Source organism: Melanerpes formicivorus, unplaced genomic scaffold, assembly GCF_026170545.1.
Source record: "Melanerpes formicivorus ecotype bairdi unplaced genomic scaffold, bMelFor1.0.p_v2 SCAF_24, whole genome shotgun sequence".
Classification (NCBI taxonomy): domain Eukaryota; kingdom Metazoa; phylum Chordata; class Aves; order Piciformes; family Picidae; genus Melanerpes; species Melanerpes formicivorus.
Genome location: NW_027142376.1, coordinates 4,328,705 through 4,353,990, shown reverse-complemented (window position 1 = coordinate 4,353,990; position 25,286 = coordinate 4,328,705). Strand labels below are relative to the sequence as shown.

General features: G+C 43.9%; 1 protein-coding gene across 2 annotated transcripts; it reads right to left on the bottom strand.

Moving 5' to 3' along the window:
• Nucleotides 1-3,928: 3,928 nt before the first annotated feature.
• CRTAP (cartilage associated protein) lies at nt 3,929-24,792 on the bottom strand. 2 transcript variants are annotated; one of them, XM_068152636.1, is made up of 7 exons: nt 24,309-24,792; nt 20,637-20,786; nt 19,902-20,073; nt 18,040-18,168; nt 14,866-15,011; nt 11,281-11,364; nt 3,929-4,662 (listed from the first exon to the last, which is right to left on the bottom strand). In XM_068152636.1, the coding sequence occupies exons 1-7, from the start codon at nt 24,738-24,740 to the stop codon at nt 4,600-4,602; spliced, it is 1,176 nt and encodes a 391-aa protein (XP_068008737.1). In that variant the 5' UTR covers nt 24,741-24,792; the 3' UTR covers nt 3,929-4,599. The 2 variants fall into 2 exon arrangements, with proteins under 2 accessions (XP_068008737.1, XP_068008738.1); XM_068152637.1 differs by lacking the exon at nt 3,929-4,662 and adding an exon at nt 9,995-10,999.
• Nucleotides 24,793-25,286: the final 494 nt, after the last annotated feature.

The window sequence follows — 25,286 nt, the reverse complement described above, 5'->3', positions numbered from 1 at the left end:
GGCCAAGAAGCCTCTTCCCTCCCCCCTGTAAAGTGAAGGGAAAGAAAATTGAAGGGAAATGAAAAAAAACTCACAGCTGAATTAGCAAAGCAGTGGAGCTGTATATTTACAAAGCAATGTAGGATATGCAGGGGAATATATGCAAATTTACAATATTTACAATATATACAAAGATATACAACAGAGTAACACAGAAATGAGAGTTCCCCCCCTCGCAGAGGGGGTTCCCCACCTCCGCTCTCCCCTCTCTCCCCCCCTTTCCCCAGAGTAGGTCAGAAAAGAGAGAGAAAGAGAAAGAAAGAAGTTAAAAGCAGTTTTGTGTTAATTGGAAAGCAGTTAATACAGGCCTTATAGCTTATCGGTTTCAAGGCCGAAGTCTTGGCAGAAAGCCCAGCACAGAAAGCTGCTGCCCAAAGAAGAGGCAGAAGCAAGACTGAAGATAAAGTGCTGGAATGCCCAGTATACTTTTCTGCACTCTCAGTTCAGAAGGTGCTTCCTCCCACTCTTCCAATGAAATTAGCTTAGATTATTCTTTCCGTTTACCAACTTCTGTCCACCATATTCCCTTTCTTAAAGGCACAGCCTCAAACGGTCACATGTAGCAATTAAGAAATGGCATCTCCTTGGTCAGACAGTCTTTCCAGGTGAGTTGAGAACAGCATCTGACTCACTTTTGGGTTTATATTTCAGCATTCCAAAGCAGTAAAGCACTGGAAAACAGAGCAATTTGAGTTTGCGTTTGGCCTATGCCTTGACAACAGAAATCATGAAGGTCTGTTTGCAGAATCTCAGCAGTGAATGGAAGGGCCCAGCAGGACATTGGCCTTCTTGTTGAATTTGCTAGAACTGATCATTCCAAAAGTATTTCTTTTTCTTAGCTGACTTTATTGGCTATTGGAATCATTGAGACACAAGTATGGAGCTTGTGTTACTGTTCTATGGGAATAGAATTAAACTTCAAGAAAAACCACTACCACCCTCCTTCCTTTTTACATAACTGTTGATGTTTTATTGGGCTGAGTTAGCAGGGAGCCAGTCAAAGGTGAATTACTACCAGTTACAGCAGGTATTAATTTGACAGAGATGACATACTTGGCACAGCCTATCAGATACACTGATTTCCAACCTGATTGCTCTTGCCCAAGCTTTCATGCTTACACATGAAAGACTGTTCTGATAACCAGCAGTCATGTTTTTCACATAAGTGCATATCTGCTTCAATGCACAGGCAGTTCCCCATCATGCAGGGCTTCATCCAACAAGAGATCAAGTGCAGGACTTACATTGTGTGCAGACCCTTGTGCCAGCCATCTGCCAGAAGACAGATTTCACCACCACAAACAGTGGTGACAGAACAACATGCTCAGAATTATTACAGCAGTAGAGGATCAGTGGCCAACAGCAGCTACCCAAAGAGCAGCTTTGTCACTAGAAATGTGGGCAGTTATTAAAAGGTGGAACTGAATGGCTCTCATCTTCCAGGCCAGACCAGGCTTAGCAAACAAAAGGAAGAAATTATTTATGCTGAAGGTGGTGAAACACTGGCACAGGTTACCCAGAGAGGTGGCAGATGCCCAATTCCAGGAAACACTCCAGGTCAAGCTGGACAGGGCTCTGAAAACACAACTTACTTGGAGATCCCCCTGCTCGCTGCAGGGGAGTTGGACTAGATGATCTTTAAAGATCCATTCCAACACAAAATTCTCTGACAAAATGATACCAATGCTGCACTCATGTCAGTCACATGAATTCAGCAGCTTCAACACAATTGTACTTCCCTGAGCATCACACTGTAAGCCTTGTGAAAGAAAGAAATGGAGACAAAAAAACTAAATATCCCACCCTATTAGGTGAAAGCTGCTAACTTTGGAGGCAGACAACTCACAACTGCGAGAATATTGGGTGGCAGAAGGGAGGCAAAACCCTTATTCCCACAGCCTCCTAAGAAGAGCTGGCAGGATCAGAGAAGTGGAAGAAAAGACACTGTTATTGCAGTCACATGTAAATGTTGGCATTTAACAATAGCAGCAGCAAAAGAAAAATCAGTTAAAAGAACCTGAGAATGCTAGAAAAAGCCACAATAAATACTGAGGAACTGGAAGAGGATAATACCCAAAAGACTTTCAGTGGTTGAGTAACTGTCAAATGAACAGGAACAATTAGGGTTCATAGGTGCTTAATATATCCCCAGTGTAACCTACTGAAGTTAAAACAATTGCAGGACTGGTTAACTCTGGGCTCAGTGTCTTACTATACTTTACCACAGCCTTTGCTCTTTCAAAGAGGTTATAGCTATTTCCAACAACTAGGCCTGGAGAGGGAAGAGGGTCCCTTAACTGGAAAGACCTAATTTGGGGGGGGGGGGGGGGCAAACCCAAAAGATCCTGAAACGGACTTTCTGTCTTAACGTACACTGCTTGCTTCACCTACAGGCAAAATCCGAGTAGAAGCTTTACACAGAAGTTATTTCCACACTAGACCTCCAATTATGGAAAACCTCAGGCCCAGGCACCTCTCTTGGAAGTGTTTAAGAAATTGAAGTACCTGCAGAGAGCTCGCAAGAACTAGGGCACTGCGGGAACAAATAGCCAGACAACAGTTGGTACTTGGCAGAGCTCCTAAGTCAGCCTGGTAAATGGCAATAAGAAAAAAGTAAAGTAAAAATGTTGTAAAATGAAAGAAATGTAGATCGGTATCTCCTACCAGATCCATGCCCTTTACTGACCAGATTTCTGCGCTCAAAAGCTAGAGTGCTAGCTAGATGAAGTTATCTGGGCATATGATTTTAACTTCAGTGGTTAGATTCCTGAGGAGGAAATCTGGACTTGTCCTGTGCTGATTGGAAAGCATAAAAGCGGCCTCCAGAGCAGTAACCTCTTGAGCATAGAAACCCTTCTAGTAAAACTAGGGACAAACTGCAGAAGCTTACCCCAACTGGGTATATAGCACATGCATTTCATGGGGAAGAAAGTGATGGTTTATAGTCAACTGCTTCCAAGCACTAAAAGCAAGGTTGAATTCTTACATCAAATTACAACAAATGGAGTGCTAATATGGTGTGGAACAAAACATAAGGCAACCTGATATACCCTCTGTATGCTTAAGGCATGCAGCAAGCCACATTCTGCCCTTGTTACCACAAGTGGAGCTGAGTAATCTAAAGTTAAAAGGCTCTTTGTAGACTTTAATTTGGAGAATAAAGCAGTCTGCCCACTGATTGCAACAGATTGGTTGTGATTTTGTATTAAAGAAGCTAAAACCCCCAATCTGATCCTCCAAACCTCTTTCACACGTAACTTTGACATTTTAAAATACTTCATTTCTGTCACAGGCAGGAGGACACTTAAACCTGACCCTGTGGATTCCCTTTTTCTCTGCACTCAATCAAAGCTATAGCAGCAGTAAATCAGCAAAAGGAGTGTAGATCATGTTTTGCTTTTTCAGAAACCTAAAGCAGATTTTGGTTTTGCAGTTCAGTTCCATTCAGCTGAATAAGGCTCCAGTCATAAAAGCACTGAATGCTCCTTTCCTCTTGATGTAAATAGGATGAAACCACTTGCAGGGCTTGATCCTTAAAACGGGGAAAGAAAAGGATGAAATACTGGATCCTCCTCTGAGATCAACTGGATTTATGCTCTTCATTGGAGTTGTGCATTAATTCTTATCTCTCTAACATAATATTCAAGGGGCCTTCAAAGTACTTCTGTATGGGATTCTGCCACCTAGTTAACAAAAATATCAGGAATTCACATGCAAATAGTTTTCAGGATTTTAGTTTTAGTCTCCACCAGTACTTACTTTTGGATGAAAAATATGCAGATAGTCTCACCAGCCTGGAAAAAAAACCATGCAAACAGTTTCCTATAGAACAGAATACTAAACACACAGGCTACACAAGTTGTTTCAGCAAAGAGAGTTTATGAATTGGTAAGAAGGAATTATTTTTTTATTCAGTCCTAAGTGACTTCATTATCACATTGTGGAATTTAATTTACCTTTTAAGACACATCCACTCTGCTCAGAGAATTCCTCAAACAACTTTTACATTGTGCTTTGATAATCATCTTAATTCCTGGATCTCCAAAAGGTCCTTCCAACCTTCCATCTTATTTCAGCCATTTGAATGTATCTTAACATCTTTCAGCTGCCCTGGGATTCAGTATCACTTTATTCATCATCACAGAAAAAGACACATATAAATAACAAAACACATAGCTCAGAAAGTTTAAAGGCACTGTTGTATCTTTTGTGGTTCATAATCTGAAAAAAGCTCTTTGGAATCTAGCAGTACTGTTGTAACTCAGTAGAACAGCACTGAAATCAGGAGCTGTGGTGTTAGCCCAAACAGTCTGTTTCGTTGTGTTTGTGTAAAGGCAAGCAAGCAATGCACCAATTCTGTAAATGCACAGTGAAAACCATGCTCACAGGAGAGTCAGTGCAGCATGGAAGTCATCTTTCAGGGCTGGATTTTGTGACATAAGGTGGAGCTTAAAGGAGCATCTTTGAGGTATATCTAAGTGGAACTACAGGTGACCCAAAAACAATAGTAAGGAGCTATGAGAAATCTTCACTTTTTAAAACGCTTTGCATTGATTTCATTCATGAGGATTCCTTCTTTTCCTCCACTTCCAACAGGTCATCAAGGAATTCCACAACTTCATCCTAGAAAGGATTAAATTTAACAGAAACAAGTTAATCTGTACTACAAAATCAGTGGGAAATTTAAGCTGTTTTAATCAGAACACAAACTGTAATATTAGGTGTCTGAACACTTTTCCAACCTGGTAAATGGCCTTCACAGGAGCAGCACAAGAACTTGCAGTGACATCAGAGCAAAAGGAAATATTACACTTCACATCAAATCTTCCTATACTTTTTCAGGTATTTAAACAGACAATAAAATCCTCAAACTTAGAAAGCAGAGGCATACATTTTTAAAGCACCTGTTAAATTAGGGAATTGTTAAGTACCATAAAACCCTAAAGAATTAAAAAGCTTCAAAATTCAAAGCAGAAGTGTTTTGTAGAACTGTAACTTTGATTTTGCATCTGTTTGTTCTCACTGTTTATGTTTTCTGTTACATCCTTCAACATATAGCTCCATTTTCAACCACAGATCTTCACATGCCATGCTTCAATGCAGCAACCATGTAAAAAACAGACACCAGAATGTTTTCCATACTGGAAACAAATACATCTGGTTTAGATTCAGACCAGAGAATTCTGTGTTTACAAGCCATGCTCTGCTAATACCGGGTACCAACACAACATAACAATCCACCTCTCTTTATTTAAATCACTCCCGAGACAGTGTATGTCATACATTGTAGCCAAATGCCTTCCTGTAGTCAAGGCTGCAAGTCCATGTTACATTTCCAATCTAGTAACTACAATGTTCTCTTAAACCATTTCAAATTTTCCCATCCTTCCTTTCTTGACATAAGCCTATGCCCTCAAAAGATCTTAAGATGTCATTTGTTTTTTTTCCCCCAACAAACAATCACTTTCTGACAGAAAAAATATTCTGCTGGAAATTCTGATCAGCTCATACTGCCTCATGCTTAGAATAATGAGAGTTTATAACAGCTACGTTGCAAGCAAACAGCCCTTGCTTGGTTAATTCACCCTCTTCCCTTCACTACCCATTCCAAGTCTTTTTGAACTGTACTAGCCTTCTGAATCTGCTCCATGAAGACTGCAAACAGCATTTTAAATTTTAAGCACATATTTGTCTACAAAAGGTATTCCTTAGGAAGATGATACCTTCTCAAACATGCAGTCTGATACTCAAAACTTTACATTTTTCTTTTCCAGTGAGGGAAGGGCATTAAAGGCTCTGTCAGTGAAAACAGTAAGAGGAAATAGGGAATTGTTGTTTATTTTGATTACAGCAAGTGTATTATGGATAAAGTGATTAAAAATATTAGCATTTTTTCAGAAGTGTGGTTAGCAAGGAGAGACATAATGAGAATGAAGCAAACAAAACAATATGCAGGAAGAGAGATGGCTGGAGTAACAGCTGGTCTTGTTCCCTGCTTCACAGTTCCATCTCAAAAGACTGCTGAGCTTTTGCAGCTATCTTCCTGGTTGTAGGAAATCTGGCACTTGGAAAACAGGAATTCAACATTTCTGCACAATTTCCTTTGGTACAAGTATTTTGATTGCCTGAGGAGCCCAGTCATGGGAGGAACTCAATACCACTTCACAACTGTACATGAAGAAAACAGGCATGAGGTCCAACAGTCACTATGCAAGGAGTTAAAAGATACAGAAGCAGAGGCACAGAGGACTTCAGGTCAAGCTCCTAAAACTGTGGGTGCAAGCATCTGGGTGCCTCTTGAAGGACTACAGACAGGTCACATTAATTCTGAACAGTCACAGACTGGGAATACGGGTGCCCACTACAGGAGTTGCATTCAGATCAATTCTTTTACACATCAGGATCATATTTAATGAAAGGAATACAGATACTAAAAGCGATTTATCCCCTTGGTCTACCTGCAAAGACAACCCTCAAAAGGTAGGAGTCTGAGAAGCAGGGTGAAAGATATTAACATCTGAGTGGAAGGCCCAAAGTTAAGTATAAGGAAGATGTGGGGTTTTCAATATTGTACCTTTTGTAACTTAACCATATGGGCACTGAATTCAATTAATAATAATAGTTGTGCTCCTCAGTAAGGCAGGATACTTCAGAAGATCAGAATTCAAGGTTGTGTTTTTCCTCTGGGCTATTTTCAAACCAAGAAACATGTAAAAAGCCCAAGTTTTAAGTGGAAAAGGATATTTAAAAGTAACAGTATTTGAAATAAAAAAATTATTGAAAGTTGAAATATCCAACTCCTGAAACTGATCCTAAAGGAAGGTACGATGGAGGCTGCTGTGGTCTAATGGAGAGTACTAAGGACCAAGAGAGGTTGAAGGATGGCAAAAAATATACAGTTGTCAAAACAATGCACATACCGAAAGTATGCTGTAACACAAGTGAATAGCTGCCCCGGAGTTGGTTGTTTTCGAAGAGGCAAAACCTCCAGATGACAGCTAAAGCTAATAACAAACAAGACCTGGGCATTCCGGGGTGTAGGTGGCAAGGCTGTGGGAGCTGGAAAGGTTGCAGAGGTGGCCTCTGTGAGGAGAGGTCAGGGCCACCCAGTAACTAATGAGCTCCAGTAATTAGCCCAGTACCTAATTTGAGCAACTAATGGGATTAGTGACAAAGAATTAGGCTACGAAAAAACACTGTTCAGGGCCAAATAATCTTCCATGAGAAAAAATAAAGATCTAATGTATATGACTCTGGAGGACATGTGCTCTGTGGGACTGATGGAACCTGCATGTGCCCAGGATGGTGATATTTTTGGGGGGAGGACACATTATTTCAGGATAGCAGTAAGGCATCTGTCAATGAGCAGCTCAGCCTGATTTACAGGTCTGCAGTTACAACTTGCCATTATAAGAGCACTTGAACATACACAAAAGTGAGTTAATAAAGATGGAAGTACGTTAGCAATTCCCAAACAGGAAAATAGGCTGAATTCAGATTATTATTTGTTATAAGTAGTCCACAGGGCCTTTGTGCTTTGATGCTATTCCATATGTTGTCTTACCACCAGTCACAGTAGTTCAACACTTCAGGTTGGACCCGATGATCCTCGAGGTCTCTTCCAACCTTAGTTATACTGTGATACTGTAACACTTACTCTCCTTTGCATCACACTTAGGACTGGAGCCTTTGAGTTTTAGCTACTACACAAATGGGCACACGTTATATACAAATAAAAAGATCAAAATGCCAAAAAAGGGAGTGAAAACTGCCAACAGTTTTTCACCTACCTATTAAACACTGAAAGAAAAAACACATTGTAGGATCATCCCAGCCAAATACTTGTGGTTCTTATGTATTAAGGACTTAGAACAGCTAAGTGGCTATCCCTGAAAAAAGTATTCCTTAAGAACATGGATTTTATAGGCCAGAAACAGTCTCATACAATCAGTGTAGTGCTGAAGTAGTATCTACACTGGCTGAGTATCTGGCTCGTAATGGCATTTCAGTTTGCTATTAAACCTCTGCCATACTATCAGCTGTATTTATTATAGCCTTTATGCAGAAATCAAAAAGCTTGACTATCCATGGCTAACTAAGATGACAGCACTGTCTAATGTTCTTTTGACTGCACTGTGGAAAACTGTAAGGTTATTTAATAAGAGTTACTTTTAAGTAATCTGTAGCTATTTGGTGCTAATTTTCACATCTACTGAAGTCACCTCTACTGTGTTAAATGTTTGAACTAGAGATTTTAATTTCCTTGTGGAAAAACATGAACAAAATAACAGGGCAGTACTTCTTGCAGTGACATATGCAAAAATCATTACTGCATGCTCCAGCTGCTGCAATTTTTGTAGTGGATTATTGGAAGAAGTCGCACGTGCTCACTCACTTAGCTAACGGGCTTTAAAAGGACACGTGGATGATCTGGGAAGTGGGAGCACTGAGAAGTCTGAATGAAGTGAGATTCTCCACTTGGGAAGAATGACATCTTTACATAGGAAGGGATCCTTTTGCCATATCAATCCTTTTGCTTCACTCACGGGAAGAGAATGATTTTTTTTCCCCTGCAGATTTTTATGGGGTCGTTGGTCCACAAACAACTTCAGAGGTAGCAAACAGGGACCACAGAAACTCACAAAAGGTGTCGCCCATGGCCCATGAAGTACATAGTTTCAATAAACAGAGTGCACCAAAAAGATAGGTTGCCTTCATTCTTAACAATTTTTACTAGTTTTTACTGTAACACCTTATCTGGGCTTTTCAGCAGTTTTCAGCATTCCCAAGGAATAAACTTTTCTGTCTGCTGCCCAAAGAAATAGTAAAAAACACTGCCAGGTCCTGCCCATGTAACAGAAACTGCAAGGTCGAGATTTTACCTTTGTGCTATTCCTGCTCTGACTCCCTGGAAGGCTCCTGCAGCCAAAGACTAGTTCTGGTAGCCAGGGACTTATGCATTCACTACTGAAAGCCAGACCAAACCAGAAGCATGGGCAGCCTCCATCCCTCCTAGGTTCTTCATCTCCAGGAAGGGAGGGCACAGAAGCCCTTTAGCTTTCCCCTGGAAATGGTAACTTTCCTTATAGGATGAGACTATGGGGTAGGGGTATCTGTGGCATGACCAGGCCCAGAAGCTTTGATTGCTTACCCCAAACATGCAACCCAGTGTAATGAAACTTCCTTGTCACTTCCCCAAAAGTTTCACAGATGTTTCCTCTGTACTTCCCTCCCACACCAGTGAAATGGGCGACAGGAATGAGTGCCAGCAAATGCTTATTTATTCTCCACACAGTGTTTGTGGCTGGAGATTGTTCCTATAATCCTTTCTTGTAACAACATATGGTGAAAGCCTCACAATGGACAGCTTCTCCCCTTCTTTAACTACTCACCCCCTGTTTGGAAGCAGCAGATATGAAAGAAGGACAAAATTACAAATTAAATTTGTGTCTAATGTAAGAAAAAATTATGGGCAAAGCCCAAACCACCAAGGGAATGTGAAGAAATGCTCAGATTATTTCACACTCCAATGAGAATTCATACAGACTAGTCCTCCCCTGAGCTTAACCTTATAATAAGCTCATTAAACTGTCTTTCACAGAGCTTTATCATAATGGATAGTCCTCCAAAACTTTGGCAATCTTGCAATGGAATTTTATGTGCAGATTTGTTTCAGGTCACTAGCACCCTGAATGCAGCACAGACACAGCTCTTCACTATAAAATATTACCTCTCCCCATGTGCTGAAAAACAAAAAATTGCAAAGGTGATTTAACTTTTAACATTAAACAAACCATCTTTCCCTTCTCTGACTCCAAAAGACTTCAGCAGCACTCACTGCAAGTACTGTGCCCCATGCCATAACTGAGCACAGCTTCCTTGACAATGCCAGTAATGAACTATTCCATCATCTGAAGATTTTTTAAAACTTTCAGATGAAACATTCTGAAAACAAAGCAAAACAAAAGGCAATCCAAAACCTCCGTGATTTATTCTTTAATATCAGCTGTGGGAGATGAAGAAATGCAGAAGAAATCCACTTTACATATTTACAGTCCAATAGTAGTCATATAATGAATTCCGTGAATTCCAACCATTTAAGAAGCAAAATTGGGTGACCAGAATGTTACTGTGCAGAAAAATATAACCCATAAAAAGACTTCTTTTTGACAAAAACTGTCATTTCGGTGGTTATGTCTGAAAAAAAATATATATAAGGATCTTTGAATCTAATTTAAACAACATTTGAGGGGGAAAAAATCAACCACCAAACCAGCAAAAAATGTTACGTCTACATATCCATATCTATATAGGTAAGTATTTATACATAGATTATATATAAATATATCCCTATATATGTATAAATGTGTCTGTATAGAGGTATATATACACACACACTACTTCTCTGCCCCCTGGTGTTACAGCTTTCTGGTCTCACTTCATTGTATTTATTACCCTTGTGTTAATCCTGACCATATTCTTTAAAATGGTATGTGATGTACTTTGTGTTTGTTTCTTCTATTCCACTTACAGAAGAAAAATTTATCATAAATTACCCAAAGATTTGGTTACAACATTGTAGTGGGTTGAGAGAGAAGGCCTAGCTCTCCCTCCCCCACAAAGAGAAAAAAAACCACAGCTAACTCAGTCAGAGAAGCAAAAGGGATGCTATACTTACAAGCAATGTGAAAATGCAGGTTATTTATACACAATATTTACAGTATTTACAATACATATACAGAAATATACAGGAAATTAAAATACAGGAACAAAATTCCCTCCTCCGGAGAGAGGAGGGTTCCCCCTCTGTACCCCACTCTCTCCCCCTACCTCCCTTTTTTCCCTAAAAGGGTTAGAGAGAGAGAAAGGCAGTTATTAAGGAAGAGGCCTTCAGGCACATGCAGGATTAATGCTTATCTTCTCCAAGGTCGCTCTGGCTAGGTGCCCAGAAGCAGGCAAGCTGGAAAGGGGGAAGGAAAGGAACTGAGAAAAATTCCAACTGCACTAAAACTTAAAGCTGCATTCTACCAATCTACCAATGAAATTCATTTAGACCTGTCTTTGTTTACAAAACATTCAGCCAAAGTGTCCCAGCACTGTCCCTTTCTAAAAGGCACAGCCTCAAATGGTCACAAACATTTTTCCATATTAGCTAAATGATGGAATTCCATCCATGTATCATCTTCACTTTAATGTGACTGATACTTTTTTTAATGATGGTTTTCTTTCTCAAAAACTCACCTCATCATCATCCATCAGATGTTCTTTTGCAAATTCATACATTTCCAACTGGAGTGTGGTTATGTTGTGGTATCGAACTGCCTCCTATAAAAAAACCCCACAATTTCTATGTTACTTTAGGGTAGCAGGGGAATGTCATCACATCACCTGAAATCATTGCAGTGAAGTCAGATCCAGACTTAGTAGAAGGTAGATCCCAGGGTGGGTTATAATGTTTGAGAAAGGAAACAGCAGAACAGCAAGCAGCATATCCAAGGTCTTCTGTGGATTTCTCAGCACAGACTCCACCCGTGCTGAGAACAAAGGTGTTAGATTATGTAGGAATAAAATTAGGGAGGCAAAGGCCCAGCTGGAGCTGAAGCTGGCCACCTCTGTCAAAGATAATAAAAAGCATTTTTATAAATATATTAACAATAAGATCGGCAGGAAGAACCTGCACTCCCTATTGGACCTGGAGGGGAACATGGTGACCGAAGATGAGGAAAAGGCTGAGGTCCTGAACGCCTTCTTTGCCTCAATGTTTAACAGCAAGGCAGGAGTTCAGGAGGAGTGGCCTCCAGAGCTGGGTGATGGGGTCAGGGAGCAGTGTAATGCCCCAGAAATCCATGAGGAATTAGTTTGGGACCTGCTGAGCCACTTGGACACTCACAAGTCCATGGGACCGGATGGGATCCATCCTAGGGTGCTGAGAGAGCTGGCAGATGAGCTGGCCAGGCTGCTCTCCATCATTTTCCTCCAGTCCTGGCTCACCGGTGAGGTCCCAGATGACTGAAACTGGCCAATGTGGTCCCCATCCACAAGAAGGGTCGGATGGAGGAACCTGGAAACTACAGGCCGGTCAGCCTGACCTCAGTGCCAGGGAAAGTGATGGAGCAGATTATCCTGGCGGCAATAACTGCGCACCTGAAGGATGGCCAAGGGCTCAGGTCCAGCCAACATGGATTTAGGAAGGGCAGGTCCTGCCTCTCCAACCTGATCTCCTTCTATGATCAGGTGACCCCTCTGGTGGATGTGGGGAGGCCTGTGGATGTGGTCTACCTGGACTTCAGCAAGGCCTTTGACACCGTCCCCCACAGCAAACTGCTGGCTAAGCTGTCAGCCCGTGGGTTGGACCATTACACTCTGTGCTGGGTTAGGAACTGGCTGGAGGGCCGGGCCCAGAGAGTGGTAGTGAACGGTGCCACATCTAGCTGGAGGCCAGTCACCAGTGGTGTCCCCCAGGATCAGTGCTGGGCCCTGTCCTCTTCAACATCTTCATTGATGTTCTGGATGAGGGGGTCGAGTCAGTCATCAGCAAATTTGCAGATGACACCAAGTTAGGAGCAGATGTTGGTCAGTTAGAGGGTAGAAAGGCTCTGCAGAGGGACCTTGACAGACTGGACAGATGGGCAGAGTCCAATGGGATGGCATTCAACAAGTCCAAGTGCCGAGTGCTGCACTTTGGCCACGGCAACCCCATGCAGAGCTATAGGCTGGGGTCAGAGTGGCTGGAGAGCTCCCAAACAGAGAGGGACCTGGGGGTGCTGATCGACAGCCACCTGAATATGAGCCAGCAGTGTGCCCAGGTGGCCAAGAGGGCCAATGACATCCTGGCCTGCATTAGGAATAGTGTGGCCAGCAGGAGCAGGGAAGTCATTGTGCCCCTGTACTCTGCTTTGGTTAGGCCACACCTTGAGTACTGTGTCCAGTTCTGGGCCCCTCAGTTTAAGAAGGACATCGAAACACTTGAATGTGTCCAGAGAAGGGCAACAAGGCTGGGGAGAGGCCTTGAGCACAGCCCTGTGAGGGGAGGCTGAGGGAGCTGGGATTGTTTAGCCTGGAGAAGAGAAGGCTCAGGGGTGACCTCATTGCCCTCTACAACTACCTGAGGGGTGGTTGTGGCCAGGAAGGGGTTGGTCTCTTCTCCCAGGCAACCAGCACCAGAACAAGGGGACACAGTCTCAAACTGTGCCAGGGGAGGTTTAGACTTGAGGTGAGGAGGAAGTTCTTCACCGAGCGAGTCATTCGTCATTGGACCGGGTTGCCCAGGGAGGTGGTTGAGTCATCGACCCTGGAGGCGTTCAAGGGGAGATTGGACGTGGCACTTGGTGCCATGGTCTAGGCATGGGGTCTGTATTGATAGGTTGGACTCGATGATCCTCGAGGTCCTTTCCAACCTAAGTGATACTGTGATACTGTGACTGACATGTCTGGAGGAGCAACATGAAGAGGTCAACTGCTGTTGCTTGATGTAGATTAACTTAAATGACTCTTCCACAGGTAAGCCATGCCTTAAGACAAAGAGAGGGTACTAGATCTAATTTATCACAGAATATCTTAGGTTGGAAGAGATGTTAGAGATAATCTAGTCCAACCTCCCTGCCATAGGCAGGGATGCCTCTCCACTAGATTTCACTCATCCATCCTGGCCTTGAACATCCCCAAGGAGAAAGCATCCACAGTCTCCCTGGGCAGCATACTCCAGAGTCTCACCACGAGGTGGGGGTTTCATAAGAGCAAAGTCAAAGGGCAGAATCACCTCTCTTGCCCTGCTTGCCACAATCTTCTTGATGCAGCCCAGCACACAATTTGCATTCTGGGCTGCACAAGCACACTGCCAGCTCATGGTGAGCTCATCAATCAATAACACCCAAGGCTCTTCAGAGCTACTCTCAACCCACTCTGCACCCAACCTGCGTTTGTGCCTGGAACTGGCATGACCCAGATGCAGGACCTTGCACTTTGTGGAAAGTATATGTCTGAAGACTAACTACTCGTGCCACTGATGCTTAAGGAGTCACTCAGGTGTCGCAAAGCAGTTAATTCAGTTGCAGAACATAAATTCTGATAACAAGAAATGACAGGAAATCCCATTGATTGTCAGAGTCCAGGCTGCAGCATACAGAGACACAGCAAAGATGCTTTTGTATGCCAAATTTTCATGTCCAAGGAAGTTTAAGAACGGCATAAAGGCCATTTTAAAAGTACTTTTTCAAAGCCAAATGGCAATCGCTGCTGGATGGAATGATGTTCTCTCCAGGTTCTTTGCAGCAAGTATTCTAACCAAGGTGAGCTACAATATGGTCGTGAGCCTTATTCTGTCCTCATCTACCCACCTACATTCTAAATGGAGCAAATGGAAATTGAGTTTAGCTGGGGTTATCATATCCTGACACATTCCAGTGCCTGCAGGACCTGAAATAACGAGTAGATGGTCAATTACGTGTTGGCAAACAATAAGTAAATGACTACAGTCTGTCACTGGAGGGATTTTTTCATCAGGAGACTTTAGGGGCCAGCTGCTTTATTTATCAGGGTGGATAAAGACATAAATATCTGCTTAAATGGCAGACAAGCACCAGCATGAACTTGCTTGTCATCATATCACATTGTACCTTTTGTCATCTGTTTCAGTAAGAAAGGATAACACAATGACATTCACTGTCTACATTACAACTCTGAGGACAACTTTCTATATGCTTTTAATAAAAGGCCATGCTTAACTCCAGAGCCAACAGATAATCTGCATTTTACTAACCTCTGACCCACAGAGTTTCATCTTAATACCTGAATGTGTCGAGAAGGCATTTCAATTGATCCACCTACCGATCTGGGCTGAAAATCCTCTTCTGTAAGTCCCCATTTGTCCTTGTGGTACTGATAGTAGACCATGTTCTGTTTCATTATTTCGTCTTTCTGGTCAAACAGAAGGTAACTAGCAGCACAAGAAGCTGCATTCTTCATGTCATTCACTAACAAATAAACACAAACACACAAAAAGCCTACATAAGGTAAATGAACAAACTCCTACCAGTATCCAAGCTCTGAACAACTCAGATGCAAACACAACCCATTTTCTACTGCCCCATCAGCTGCAGAGAGAGAGAAAAAAAATTTGCTTTCCAGACAGAATACATTGGGGTTTTGTTCTGAAACAGGTAAGGCCGTGATTCAAAAATGGGGACTTTTCTCTGATGGTTTTCTATGCAAATCCTACCCTAATGTTCCTCCCAGGTATCCCGGTGTCAATGAGGTATCAGCCCACACTTTGTTAAAGCTCATTGGGGCATTTATTTAAGAAAAAAATAAATTAGAAATATATATAAATCCTCACTTTTTTTGTATTAGAATTGACAAAGCAGGAAGAGTCAGTGTGCATAACAGTCAAACAACGTAAGCTAAAGACATTAATGGCTTGATGCCACATGGCTGGATGTTTCTTCCCACTGACATAGGAGCCCACAGGAAGAGCTGTAAGGGCTGTAAGAGCTGTAAGAGTTGTGCTATTCACAATTCTTAAAGAAACCACAAAAATTAGTGACTGATTTACCTATGAAATATGTAAACACAGAGCACTAGAACACTACCATTTCTGTTAAGTGGTCCATCCTTACTTCAAAGCACATTTAGCCCTGTGGGCCCATTCTAACAGGATTATAATAATCCATTAGGAAAAAGCAAATGGTATGAAATACTTTGTAGGTTTGTCTATGGAAGAAATTCTGAATAGTAAATTGACTGCTGAGTATTGATTAAGAAGAATTAAATGGTGTTATATTAGATGTACTGCCTTGAAGTCACAATCTTTCTTCGGAGTTAGAAACTGAAGAGCAAATTTGTTAGAGCTATGCATTCAGCTGCTTACCAACCTGAGGGCCCGACAGCTTGACCATAATGGCTTTTTGGCACAAACCACCGTATTTTTTGCACAGGTGTACTAAATGTCTCTGTGTCACCGCACGTGTGCCAATATTTAGGAAGTGGCTGATACTGCTTACCCTACTATGCCATATTATGAGTAACCTCAAAAAGGCAGATGAATTGGTGCATCATTCAAACACCTAAAATGCATATGATGAACATTTATTGTTCATACGAACGCATACATGAAACTCTAGAAAGTGACAATGAATAAACAGAAGGGCCTGCCCTTGACATAATCCAGCCCTTATGGGACTCAGCAATTTTCTCTGTCCTTGGCTTTGTATATTATGTTTATCTCCTGTGGTGAAGGCACATTATGCCCAGATATTAGATCTTGTCCCAGCATGGGGACAAGTTCCCCCTCCTTCAGGAGGAAGGCAAAAGCCAAGGCATTAGCCAGGCCAGCACGCACCCAGCGCAGGCAGTGCTTGTGCAAGTACCAAGGATGGCATAATTCTAGCTTCAGGCTTTCTATAGGCTGAAGCCAGTTGTTTATGAGAGTGCCTATTGGTCAAGCCCAGCCTCGAGGAATCTATAAGTATCACCCCAGTTGGTAAATAAGTTGCCCCCTCTTTTACTTTGTCTCTGTACTTGCTCAAGAGAACAACTCTCGAGCCACAGCCTCTGCCATTGAGCTCATTGTTATTGGCCTCTCTTACTCATACATGCACGCGTACTGAAAGCCTCTGCATCACGAGAAGCAGACCAGAGAATCATCTCCAGAGGGAGGACCTTCGCTGAGCCCAAGGAGCCCAGCGCCGTCCCAGCCAGTCTTACCGAACAGGAGAGCCTACCGTGCCACCGGAGGACTGGACCAACCCCGAGGGTAAGACCTGCCCAGTTGCTGGGGAGAAGGGACTTGTCCGAGATCAAGCCCACGTATCTGCCTAGTCCCCGCCACCGCGGAAGAGGAGCCACCACGTGTGCCACTCTGAGCCCTGTGAACCTCAGGAAAGATTCATAGCACCGTTCGTACCTATACTGCACCAAACCCGGGACCGCTCTGAGGGTCCCGCTGTTCCTTTAAGCCAAGTAAACGAGAAGCCACCGCTTGACGCAGCCGCATTCTCTCCCCAGGGCTGTCTACATCAGCCCTGAGAATCGTCATAGCCGGGCCGACCCTGCAGCCCTGTCTGCTGTCATGTCCGATCGGAAACCTCCAAGCCTGCCTACTGGCAACTGTCGACCCACCCAGCGAGCTGACTCCAAGGGCCGACCCCAACCAGGATAGATCCCGATTGTCTGGAGGGAATCAGCCAAGTCCTCAAGGGAACTGTGCTTACGGGCTAAGCCCAGGTTCCATTATTCCCTCTCCACTGCTGCGGAGAGAGGAGACAGCAACCCAACACCACTGTCCAAATTGACTAGGAACCAGACCAGAGACAGTCGTCTGCCAGACCTCCACCTTGCCACAAACAACAGCTACAGAGTACCTCCCTCGTGCTTTCCACCACTAGCACTCAGTTCAAAGTATGCTTGCCTAGCAGTGTAATCTGTGATGCACAGAAACATTGTAATAGCACTGTATAGAGCCAGAAGCTGCCCGCCTCCCATCGACTCGCCATCTAGTGGCCATGCGGTGGAACTGCACCCTTCATTACATAAATATAATTCTGTAGATAGTTCAATTGAGTTCTAATTCTAACACTAAGCCACTTATGGAATGTATTTCACGAATGTGCACGAGAACATGTATGTAAGTCAGTGATTCATCGGTTATTAATAATTACTAAAAATACTATTTTTATAATTCATATTTCATATTCCTAAATGTAATAACCTCTTCATCACAGAACAGAAGGGCCTGCCCTTGACATAATCCAGCCCTTATGGGACTCAGCAATTTGCTCTGTCCTTGGCTCTGTATATTATGTTTATCTCCCACATCTGTTAAGGACAATTATACAGAGAGAAAAAGATGCTAGGCAGCTCACACTTCCTGTCCCAGAACAGGTTAAAATGGTCTGGAGGACACTATTTACATTCTAAAGCATTATAACTAGAGGGAAAAGATTATGAATAGAAACTGTCCCACATAATCCCACTGGTATTTAAGCAGATTAAATATCTACTTACGTTTATAATAAGCAAATTGCAAGTAATGGTACATGGTGGCCACAAATTTCTCAACAACAAAGCCTCCTATAATAGGTGTCAGATTACTCTCACACTGCACTTTGCATGCAAGGACTTCAATATAATGATCTAGAAGGAAGAAAACAACAACATAGGATACAGATAATGTACAGTGAATTCTTATAGCCCCTTCCATTAGCTTCACATTAAAATCTGGCTTTATAAAGCTCTCCTGGGTCCTCTGGATCTGGATCTTGATGCCTGGAAGTACAGAGTATCCACAATTCCATTTGAAATTCCTATCAAGTACTGGTATTCAGCCTTTCTGTAAGGTCCCACATCTGGGTTGAGCCAATCCCAGGCACAAATGCAGGGTTGAGAGTAGCTCTGAAGAGCGAGCCTTGGTTGTACTGATTGATGAGAAGCTCACCATGAGCTGGCAGTACATTCAGGCAGCCCAGACAGCAGAGCTTGAGTGTGGCCAGCAGGGCAAGAGATGTGATTCAGCCTCTTTACCCCACCTCTTATTCTGCTTGAATACTGTGTCCTGGTCTGGTATCACCATCAGAAGGACACAGAACTGCTGAAGCAAGTCCAGAGGAGGCCATAAAGATGATGCAAGGAGCACCTCTGAGGATAGGCTGAGGGAGCTGGGGGTGTTCAGCCTGGAGAAGAGAAGACTCCAGGGGATCCTTAGATCTGCCTTCCAGTAACTGAAGGGATCCTGAGGAAGGTTGCAGAGGGACTTTTCATAAGGGTGTCTAGAAACAGGATAAGGGGAAATGGCTTGAAGCTGAGGGACGGTAGGTTTAGACTGGATTTTAGAAAGAAACTCTTCAGTATGATGGTAAGACTCTAGAATAGGCTGCCCAAGGAGGCTGTGGCTGCCTCCTTCCTGGGGTATTCACGGCCAGGCTGGATGAGGCCTTGAGCAGCTGAGTCTAGTTGAGAGGTGTCCCTGCCCATTGTGGGGAGGTTGGAGTAGATGAGCTCTGAGGTCCCTTCCAACCTGAGCCATTCCATGATTCTATGAATCAGCACAGTCTGGGCTCAAAATGGATCAAAGCTGCAATTCCAGAGAAATAAGAAGTGAGGTTTCACTGACACCTACAGGCAGTCTGCAGTGGTAGGTTTTATACAGAGTGTGTTGTTTCCTAGATGTGAACTTTATTTTTTTTCCCATTTTGAGAACCTTCACAATTTCATGACATTATTGCATGAATAAGATCCACATGCTTGCTGCTGACTACAGAAAATATGTCACAGAAAAATATGGCAGGTGACTGCAAAATAAACCTCCCAGGATGCCTGCATTTTGTTTCTGCAGTTCAGAGGTTCTGAAAGTGAAGAAAGACAAGAATGTGCTTCTCACTAGACAACAATTTTCAGCCAGAAACATTTAAGTTCACAAGCTTTCTTGGTCTATGAAAGCTAGGGGACAGGACCAGCAGCAGTTACACCGAGCCTCGAAGGCAGATAAATTGATATTGAAATGATGGTCAAAAGACCTGTCTGAATGGATCCACTACCTGGATGGAGTAGTTGTCGTTACTTACACATCTATGTTGTTCTGACACACATTCAAATATCCACGGCAACAGCAGAACTCTCTGTTCTGATATTCTGAGAGTCCTCATTTATGTAACTGGGGTTTCAAAAAAAGAAATGAAAAAAAAAATTTAAAAAAGGATGAGAATTCAAGCAGGTTTTAGGGACTCAAATTATCTTGGTGCAAACTCAGCAGGGAGCACCATGTGCATGTCACATTGCTAACAGAGAAACAGGACTTTGGTAGCAAATCCCATGGATAAACTGAAAAGTGGTTTTGGGACATCTTTCCTTACTGTTTCCCAACCACTCACCTGCAATGGAGAGATAGAAGTCTTTAAAATCTTTGATCTCTCGGGAGCCTTCACAGGCCGCTGTACAGTCATCATAGGCTTTGAAGAAATCAGGAAGAGCCAGTTCCATGTCTGAGATGGATGTTCTCCAGTTGTCACCATTGTATGCTCTCACAGCCCTGACAAAGAGATTCTGAAAAAATGCTGGGAATGAAAACCAGCAGTAGCTGTTCTGTAGAAAGCTGTGTGCAAATGCAAATACAGTAAACTATGTCTCTGAATACAAGCTGTCATCCAATTAATGTGAAGGCAACAAATACAGATGACTAATGTATCACACCAGGTATTTCCCACAGAGCCAAGACTCCATTCAAGATCAACAGAAAAGCCTGCTGGACAGAGTGAGTCCAAAGCACATGTTTTGAGATTTCAATGGGGTCTTAACACCATATGTGCAAGTTATTTTATGATGTGCTACTACGGCACTCATGCATTTGAGTAACTTGGTGCACCTGCTTAGCTCCAGTAGTGACCTGCATGTAGCAACTTTCAGGTATGCCACTGTCTGATTTACTGTGACTCATTTATGGAACAAGTGAAAAGTATGAGAGGTGAGAATTACTGAAGGCATCAAGAAGGCAGAACAGAGACCACAGCAAGAAAGAAACTAAGAGCCAAGATCACACAGGCAAATGAGACCCTGGAATCCCAGACAATAAGAGGAGTAATAGAACACCAGGAATAAAAAAAGCATACCTCATAAGGCTTTGTCTCCAAGTCTTTAATATGCTCCTCAGCATCAGGTATGCTCTTATAGTAGGCCATATTTCTTTGCATCATTTCATCATCTGGATGCTTCAGAAGAAATGTGTGAGCTGCTGCAATAGCTTTTGGAAGATTATTAGCCTAAACAGAGATGGGAAAAGGAGGAAGGGAGGGGAAAAAGGTTAATTGGGAAAAAAAAGCAGTTCAAAGTCTCCCTGCTTTTGTCAATGAATTTTCCTGCAGCCACTATATCCCCAATTTGATTTCTACTGAAACCACAGCAGATACAACAGTAGAGTAAAACTGATATAATTCTTAGTTTCACTGCATCACCATGAGCATTCTTTTTAATACATTTTGAAAGTCCATTATTTTTGCAGGTAGCAAATAAAAAAGATTACCTTTTTTTCCCTGTTCATAAAGCTGATAAGGCACTTTCAGCTGTTGCTGTTGCTCCTGTGTGGCACTAATCTCACTGAAATTAGTGATATGAATCTATGGCTGCTGGGCAGAAGCCATCACTTACCATCTTTACATGGTGCTTATGTCACTTATTTGCCTAGAAGACAATATTAATTTGTCTTCCTGATGGTGATACCAAGATAGAGCAAACAGCAAAGGCTTGCTCAGTTAATTGTGTCCTAACATACCGTGTCATTTTTTGTGTGATTTTTAAACTAGCTTTAAACCTCACTAGAAGAAATTTGAGACTTATGCATTCCTCACTTACAACTGCATGTGCCAAATACACGTCCTTCAGTGTGCATGCACTTCTAATTTGTATTTCATAAAGATGCATTTTTTAATAAACTATACAGTACTATATAGACACATACCTAGGAAAAGAGAGAAATTAAGTCTTCAGTATTTGTGAAATCATAGAATGGCTTAGGTTGGAAGCAACCTCAGAAATAATCTACTTCAACCCCTTGCCATGGGCAGGGATGCCTCTCAACTAGACTTGGGTGTCCAAGGCCTCATCCAACCTGGCCTCAAATACCATCAGGGAATGGGCATCCATAACCACTCTGGGCAACCTGTTCCACCCTCATACTGAACTTCTTTTCTGGAAGGCAGCTCTACGGTCCCCCCAGTACTCTCTTCTCCAGGCTGAAGCACCCCTGCTCCATGGAGCAGTGTAGCGCTCCACCTCACATCTGAAACAGCTTATGGAAAAGTAGAGACGGAGCTCTGAGCATGAATCACAAGCACGTATGAATGTGCTGTTTGCATCCATAAGCAATGCTCTCTCACTTCAAAAACAAACTTGACAGCTAAACCAAAGAAATACTTCCATCTTAACATGAGTTCTTGCTGCTCTGCCACTATTAAGTGTCCCAGCACTGGAACTCTGCCAGCAGCCCTTCCTGGCTGTCCCAAAACTATGCACTTCCAGCCAGCCCCCACAGTGCTAAACGCAAAAGGAAATCTCAGCTGCACTTTCATCAAACGCCTGGCTGCTTATGCAGCTTTATGCTTTCACCCTTTCTCTGGTAGGCTGACAAGTCTCTCATTTTTTGCTTAGTCTAGAATTCATTCTTGGTTTCAATTTTCACCACTTCTAACAAAAAAAAACCAACCAAACAAAACAGGTTTTGTGGAAACACATTCCTGGGTGAACTCAGTCGCTAGCAGAAAACTCACTCCCAAGGAGGAAGCACAGAAGAGAAACATCTACTCCCAGCAGCTATGACGTGGCAGCATTTCACTGTCATAGTCATGCTAAAAAATGACATAAAGTGTTTTCCTCCATCTTCTTCCTACATTCTAAACGTTGTTGAGGGCAGAGGGGAAAGTGGGTATTGGAAGGGATGAGGGTGGAAGTGACATTTGTTTCTCTAGAAATCCAGCAGCCAGGAAAAAGGCCCTTTGTTTGCAGCACTTTATAGCTCTAGGAGGTTTATTAAAAACTCCTCAAGTGAATGGTAAGAGCTCAGAGCTGTACTATAGTTAAGAAAGAAAACATAAACAACTGACACTAAAGTTGTCAGTTCTGTTCTATGTTTGCAGAGGCTTTAATGTACAATGTTAAGTTCTTTTGTAGTCTTAGGAATGGCTTTACATGCACAGAATTTTGCTGGCGTGATTGTGTGTGTGTGGATACTGTTCCTCTGTTATGAGAACACATTTCCCCGTTTGTGTAATTTGTGAAAACCACTGAATATTTTCATAGAAGACAGTACCCCTACAAAAAAAAGACACAGCACTGGTTAAGAAGATGCATGCTTTCACACGCAAGCTCTAAAACGTGCACAAGCATGCAATGCTATATAATGTACACTGGAATATGTTGGGAGTGAATCCCTAGAAGAGGAAACAATCTAAGCAATGAGTTCAGCTTGTTTCCTCCCCTCACAGATGTCCCATTTACATGAAATGTAAGCAACTGCTGTACCTGCAGGGATGGCATGAGGGATAAAGCTTGATTTAAGAGAACAGAAGATGAAGATGAGAAGGAGAAAATCATCAATTAGATCCTGGAATGAAAGAATGAAAGAATGAAACAAAAGTTAGAAACCCAGGATGAAATTTGTTAGAAGAGGTATGTGTTCCCAGTGTTGGCTAGCTCAAGAGTAAGAAGTAAATAGCATTACTGGGTCAGCATTAATGTTGCACTTGAGCTGGTAATTTTCACTTTATTCCTTCCTGCTACTGTAAGAAAACCAGAGCTTTGCAGGCATCAGGGCTACCTGTGACTCACAGGCCACAGACTGGAAGATGCTGCACTTGGAAGGAACTGGACCAGAAGAGAGCAAACAATAAAGATGGACACATTAAAGGAGAGGATGCAGCAAACAGCACTTGCAATAGCAGAGCAGTAACAAGATGGATCTGAAAAAGGTTTCAAAGAAGTTTAGAAGAAAGTAAAGTGGATGGAAAGATGAGCTGGGCAGGGGTAGGAATAGGAGAAGGAGGTAAGGTTCAGTGATGGGGGTCTGGAAGGAACTAGAGTGGCTAACCCATGGGATGTGCCTGATGAGCTACATAAAAAGTGCTGAAGAGCAAGTAGGACTGCCCTACGTGGGCAAGCAGCAGGGCAGAAAAGGCACACTGCCTGGAGAAAGGAGGTGGGGCAGACACCAACTGGTGGCTGCAATAGTGTGGAGGAGATGGTGGAAAATGAGGCTACATCCCAGATCACCCTGCTAAGAGCCAGGCAAGAAGTCAGCACAACAGGAGGCTTTTCCAGCAATGGGTCTCTGCATTCCCTGAAGCTGTTCAGGGACACAGCACACTGACCCCCTCCACCAGGACACTGACAGGTATGCTTGGCTTGGCTGGAGGATGACCCAGCACTGGGTAAGGGGAGATGAGGGTGGCAAGGAGCAGAGACAGGGCAAGACTCAGTGACGGAATGGTAGAAAGAGAGAGGACAGGTTGAAAATGAATGAAAGATGGGCAGGCCAAGAGACGAGAGGGAGGGGGAGACGAGAGGGAGGGGGAGACGAGAGGGAGGGGGAGACGAGAGGGAGGGGGAGACGAGAGGGAGGGGGAGACGAGAGGGAGGGGGAGACGAGAGACCAAGGGTGATGGGACAGGAAGCGCCGAGAAGGGAAGGGGAATAGGGAAGATGGCTCATTAAGACACAAGGGATGGGCGGCCCGGGAAGGGATGAGGGATGCATGGGCCAAGAAACAAGAGGGAGGAGGGGTCGGGTCGCACCTTGAAGTAGGCAAACTGCAGGTACTTGTAGGGCTCGCGTCGCTGGAACTCCCGGAGCAGGTCTCGTCCGGGCTGGGCCTGGCGGAAGGCAGGCAGCCCTTGCTTGCAGCGCCGCAGGCACTGCGCCCGCCGCAGCACCCCGGCCAGCAGCCGCAGCTCGGCCAGCTCGCCGCCGGCGGGGACGGACGGCTGCCCGGCGGCGCTGCAGTTCCGGTGACAGAAGGCCTCGCTGTCCCGCAGCAGGCGGTAAAGCCGCATGCTGACCTCCAGGTAGCTGACGCTCTCGGGCCAGTTCTCGCTGCTGTACTGGTCCAGGCCGTAGCGGTAGGCGGACTCGAGCGGCATCAGCTCATCCCGCGGGAAGCTGCGGAAGCTATACCGCTCGTACTGCGCCCCCACCGCCGCCAGCAGCGCCAATAGCAGCAGACACATGCCGCCGATCACCGTCACCTCCACCTCGCACCACGTCGCCGCCGCCGCAAGCCGGAATCGGCGCAGGGGGTGGGGGCGCGGGCGGGGTCGGGGCGCGGGGCGGGAGGAGCCGGTATGGTTCTGCCCCGGGGAGGCGGAGCGGGGCCGTAGGGGCGGGGTCCCGAGGAGGCCAGCAAGGCTGCGGGAGGCGTTGAAGGGGCTCGCGGTGGGAGCCGTTGCGCAGATTCTTCTACCTCGACAGACAAAACTCAGCTGACTTTTTGCTCTTTAAAGATCCAGAAAGTAGCTTTCAGGGTAAACTGCAGAGCGCTGGAGCACCACCGTAGCCTGCATCGCTTCAGGAGGATCAAAGTGTGCATGGCTCTGAGATGCAAAGTGCTGCCCAGTCTTCCCCTCTGCTCCGACTCACATCCGATGCTCCCAGGAACTCCAAAACCTCACCCAAGTGCTCCCAGTAACACTATGTGCCTTCCTAGTACTCCTAGTCTGGTCCTAGTGTCCTCCCAGTCCTTCCCAGTACTCCAAGGAACCTCCAGATTCCCTTCC

What these genes read in the sequence shown, in the direction of transcription:
- CRTAP (XM_068152636.1), bottom strand. Translation starts at nt 24,740, where the DNA reads ATGTGTCTGCTGCTATTGGCGCTGCTGGCGGCGGTGGGGGCGCAGTAC. An exon ending in GCAATTTGCTTATTATAAAC is followed by an intron (nt 15,012 to 18,039) that starts GTAAGTAGATAT and finishes TTTATTTGTTAG; the next exon opens with TGAATGACATGAAGAATGCA. An exon ending in AGGATTTTCAGCCCAGATCG is followed by an intron (nt 11,365 to 14,865) that starts GTAGGTGGATCA and finishes GTTTTTTTATAG; the next exon opens with GAGGCAGTTCGATACCACAA.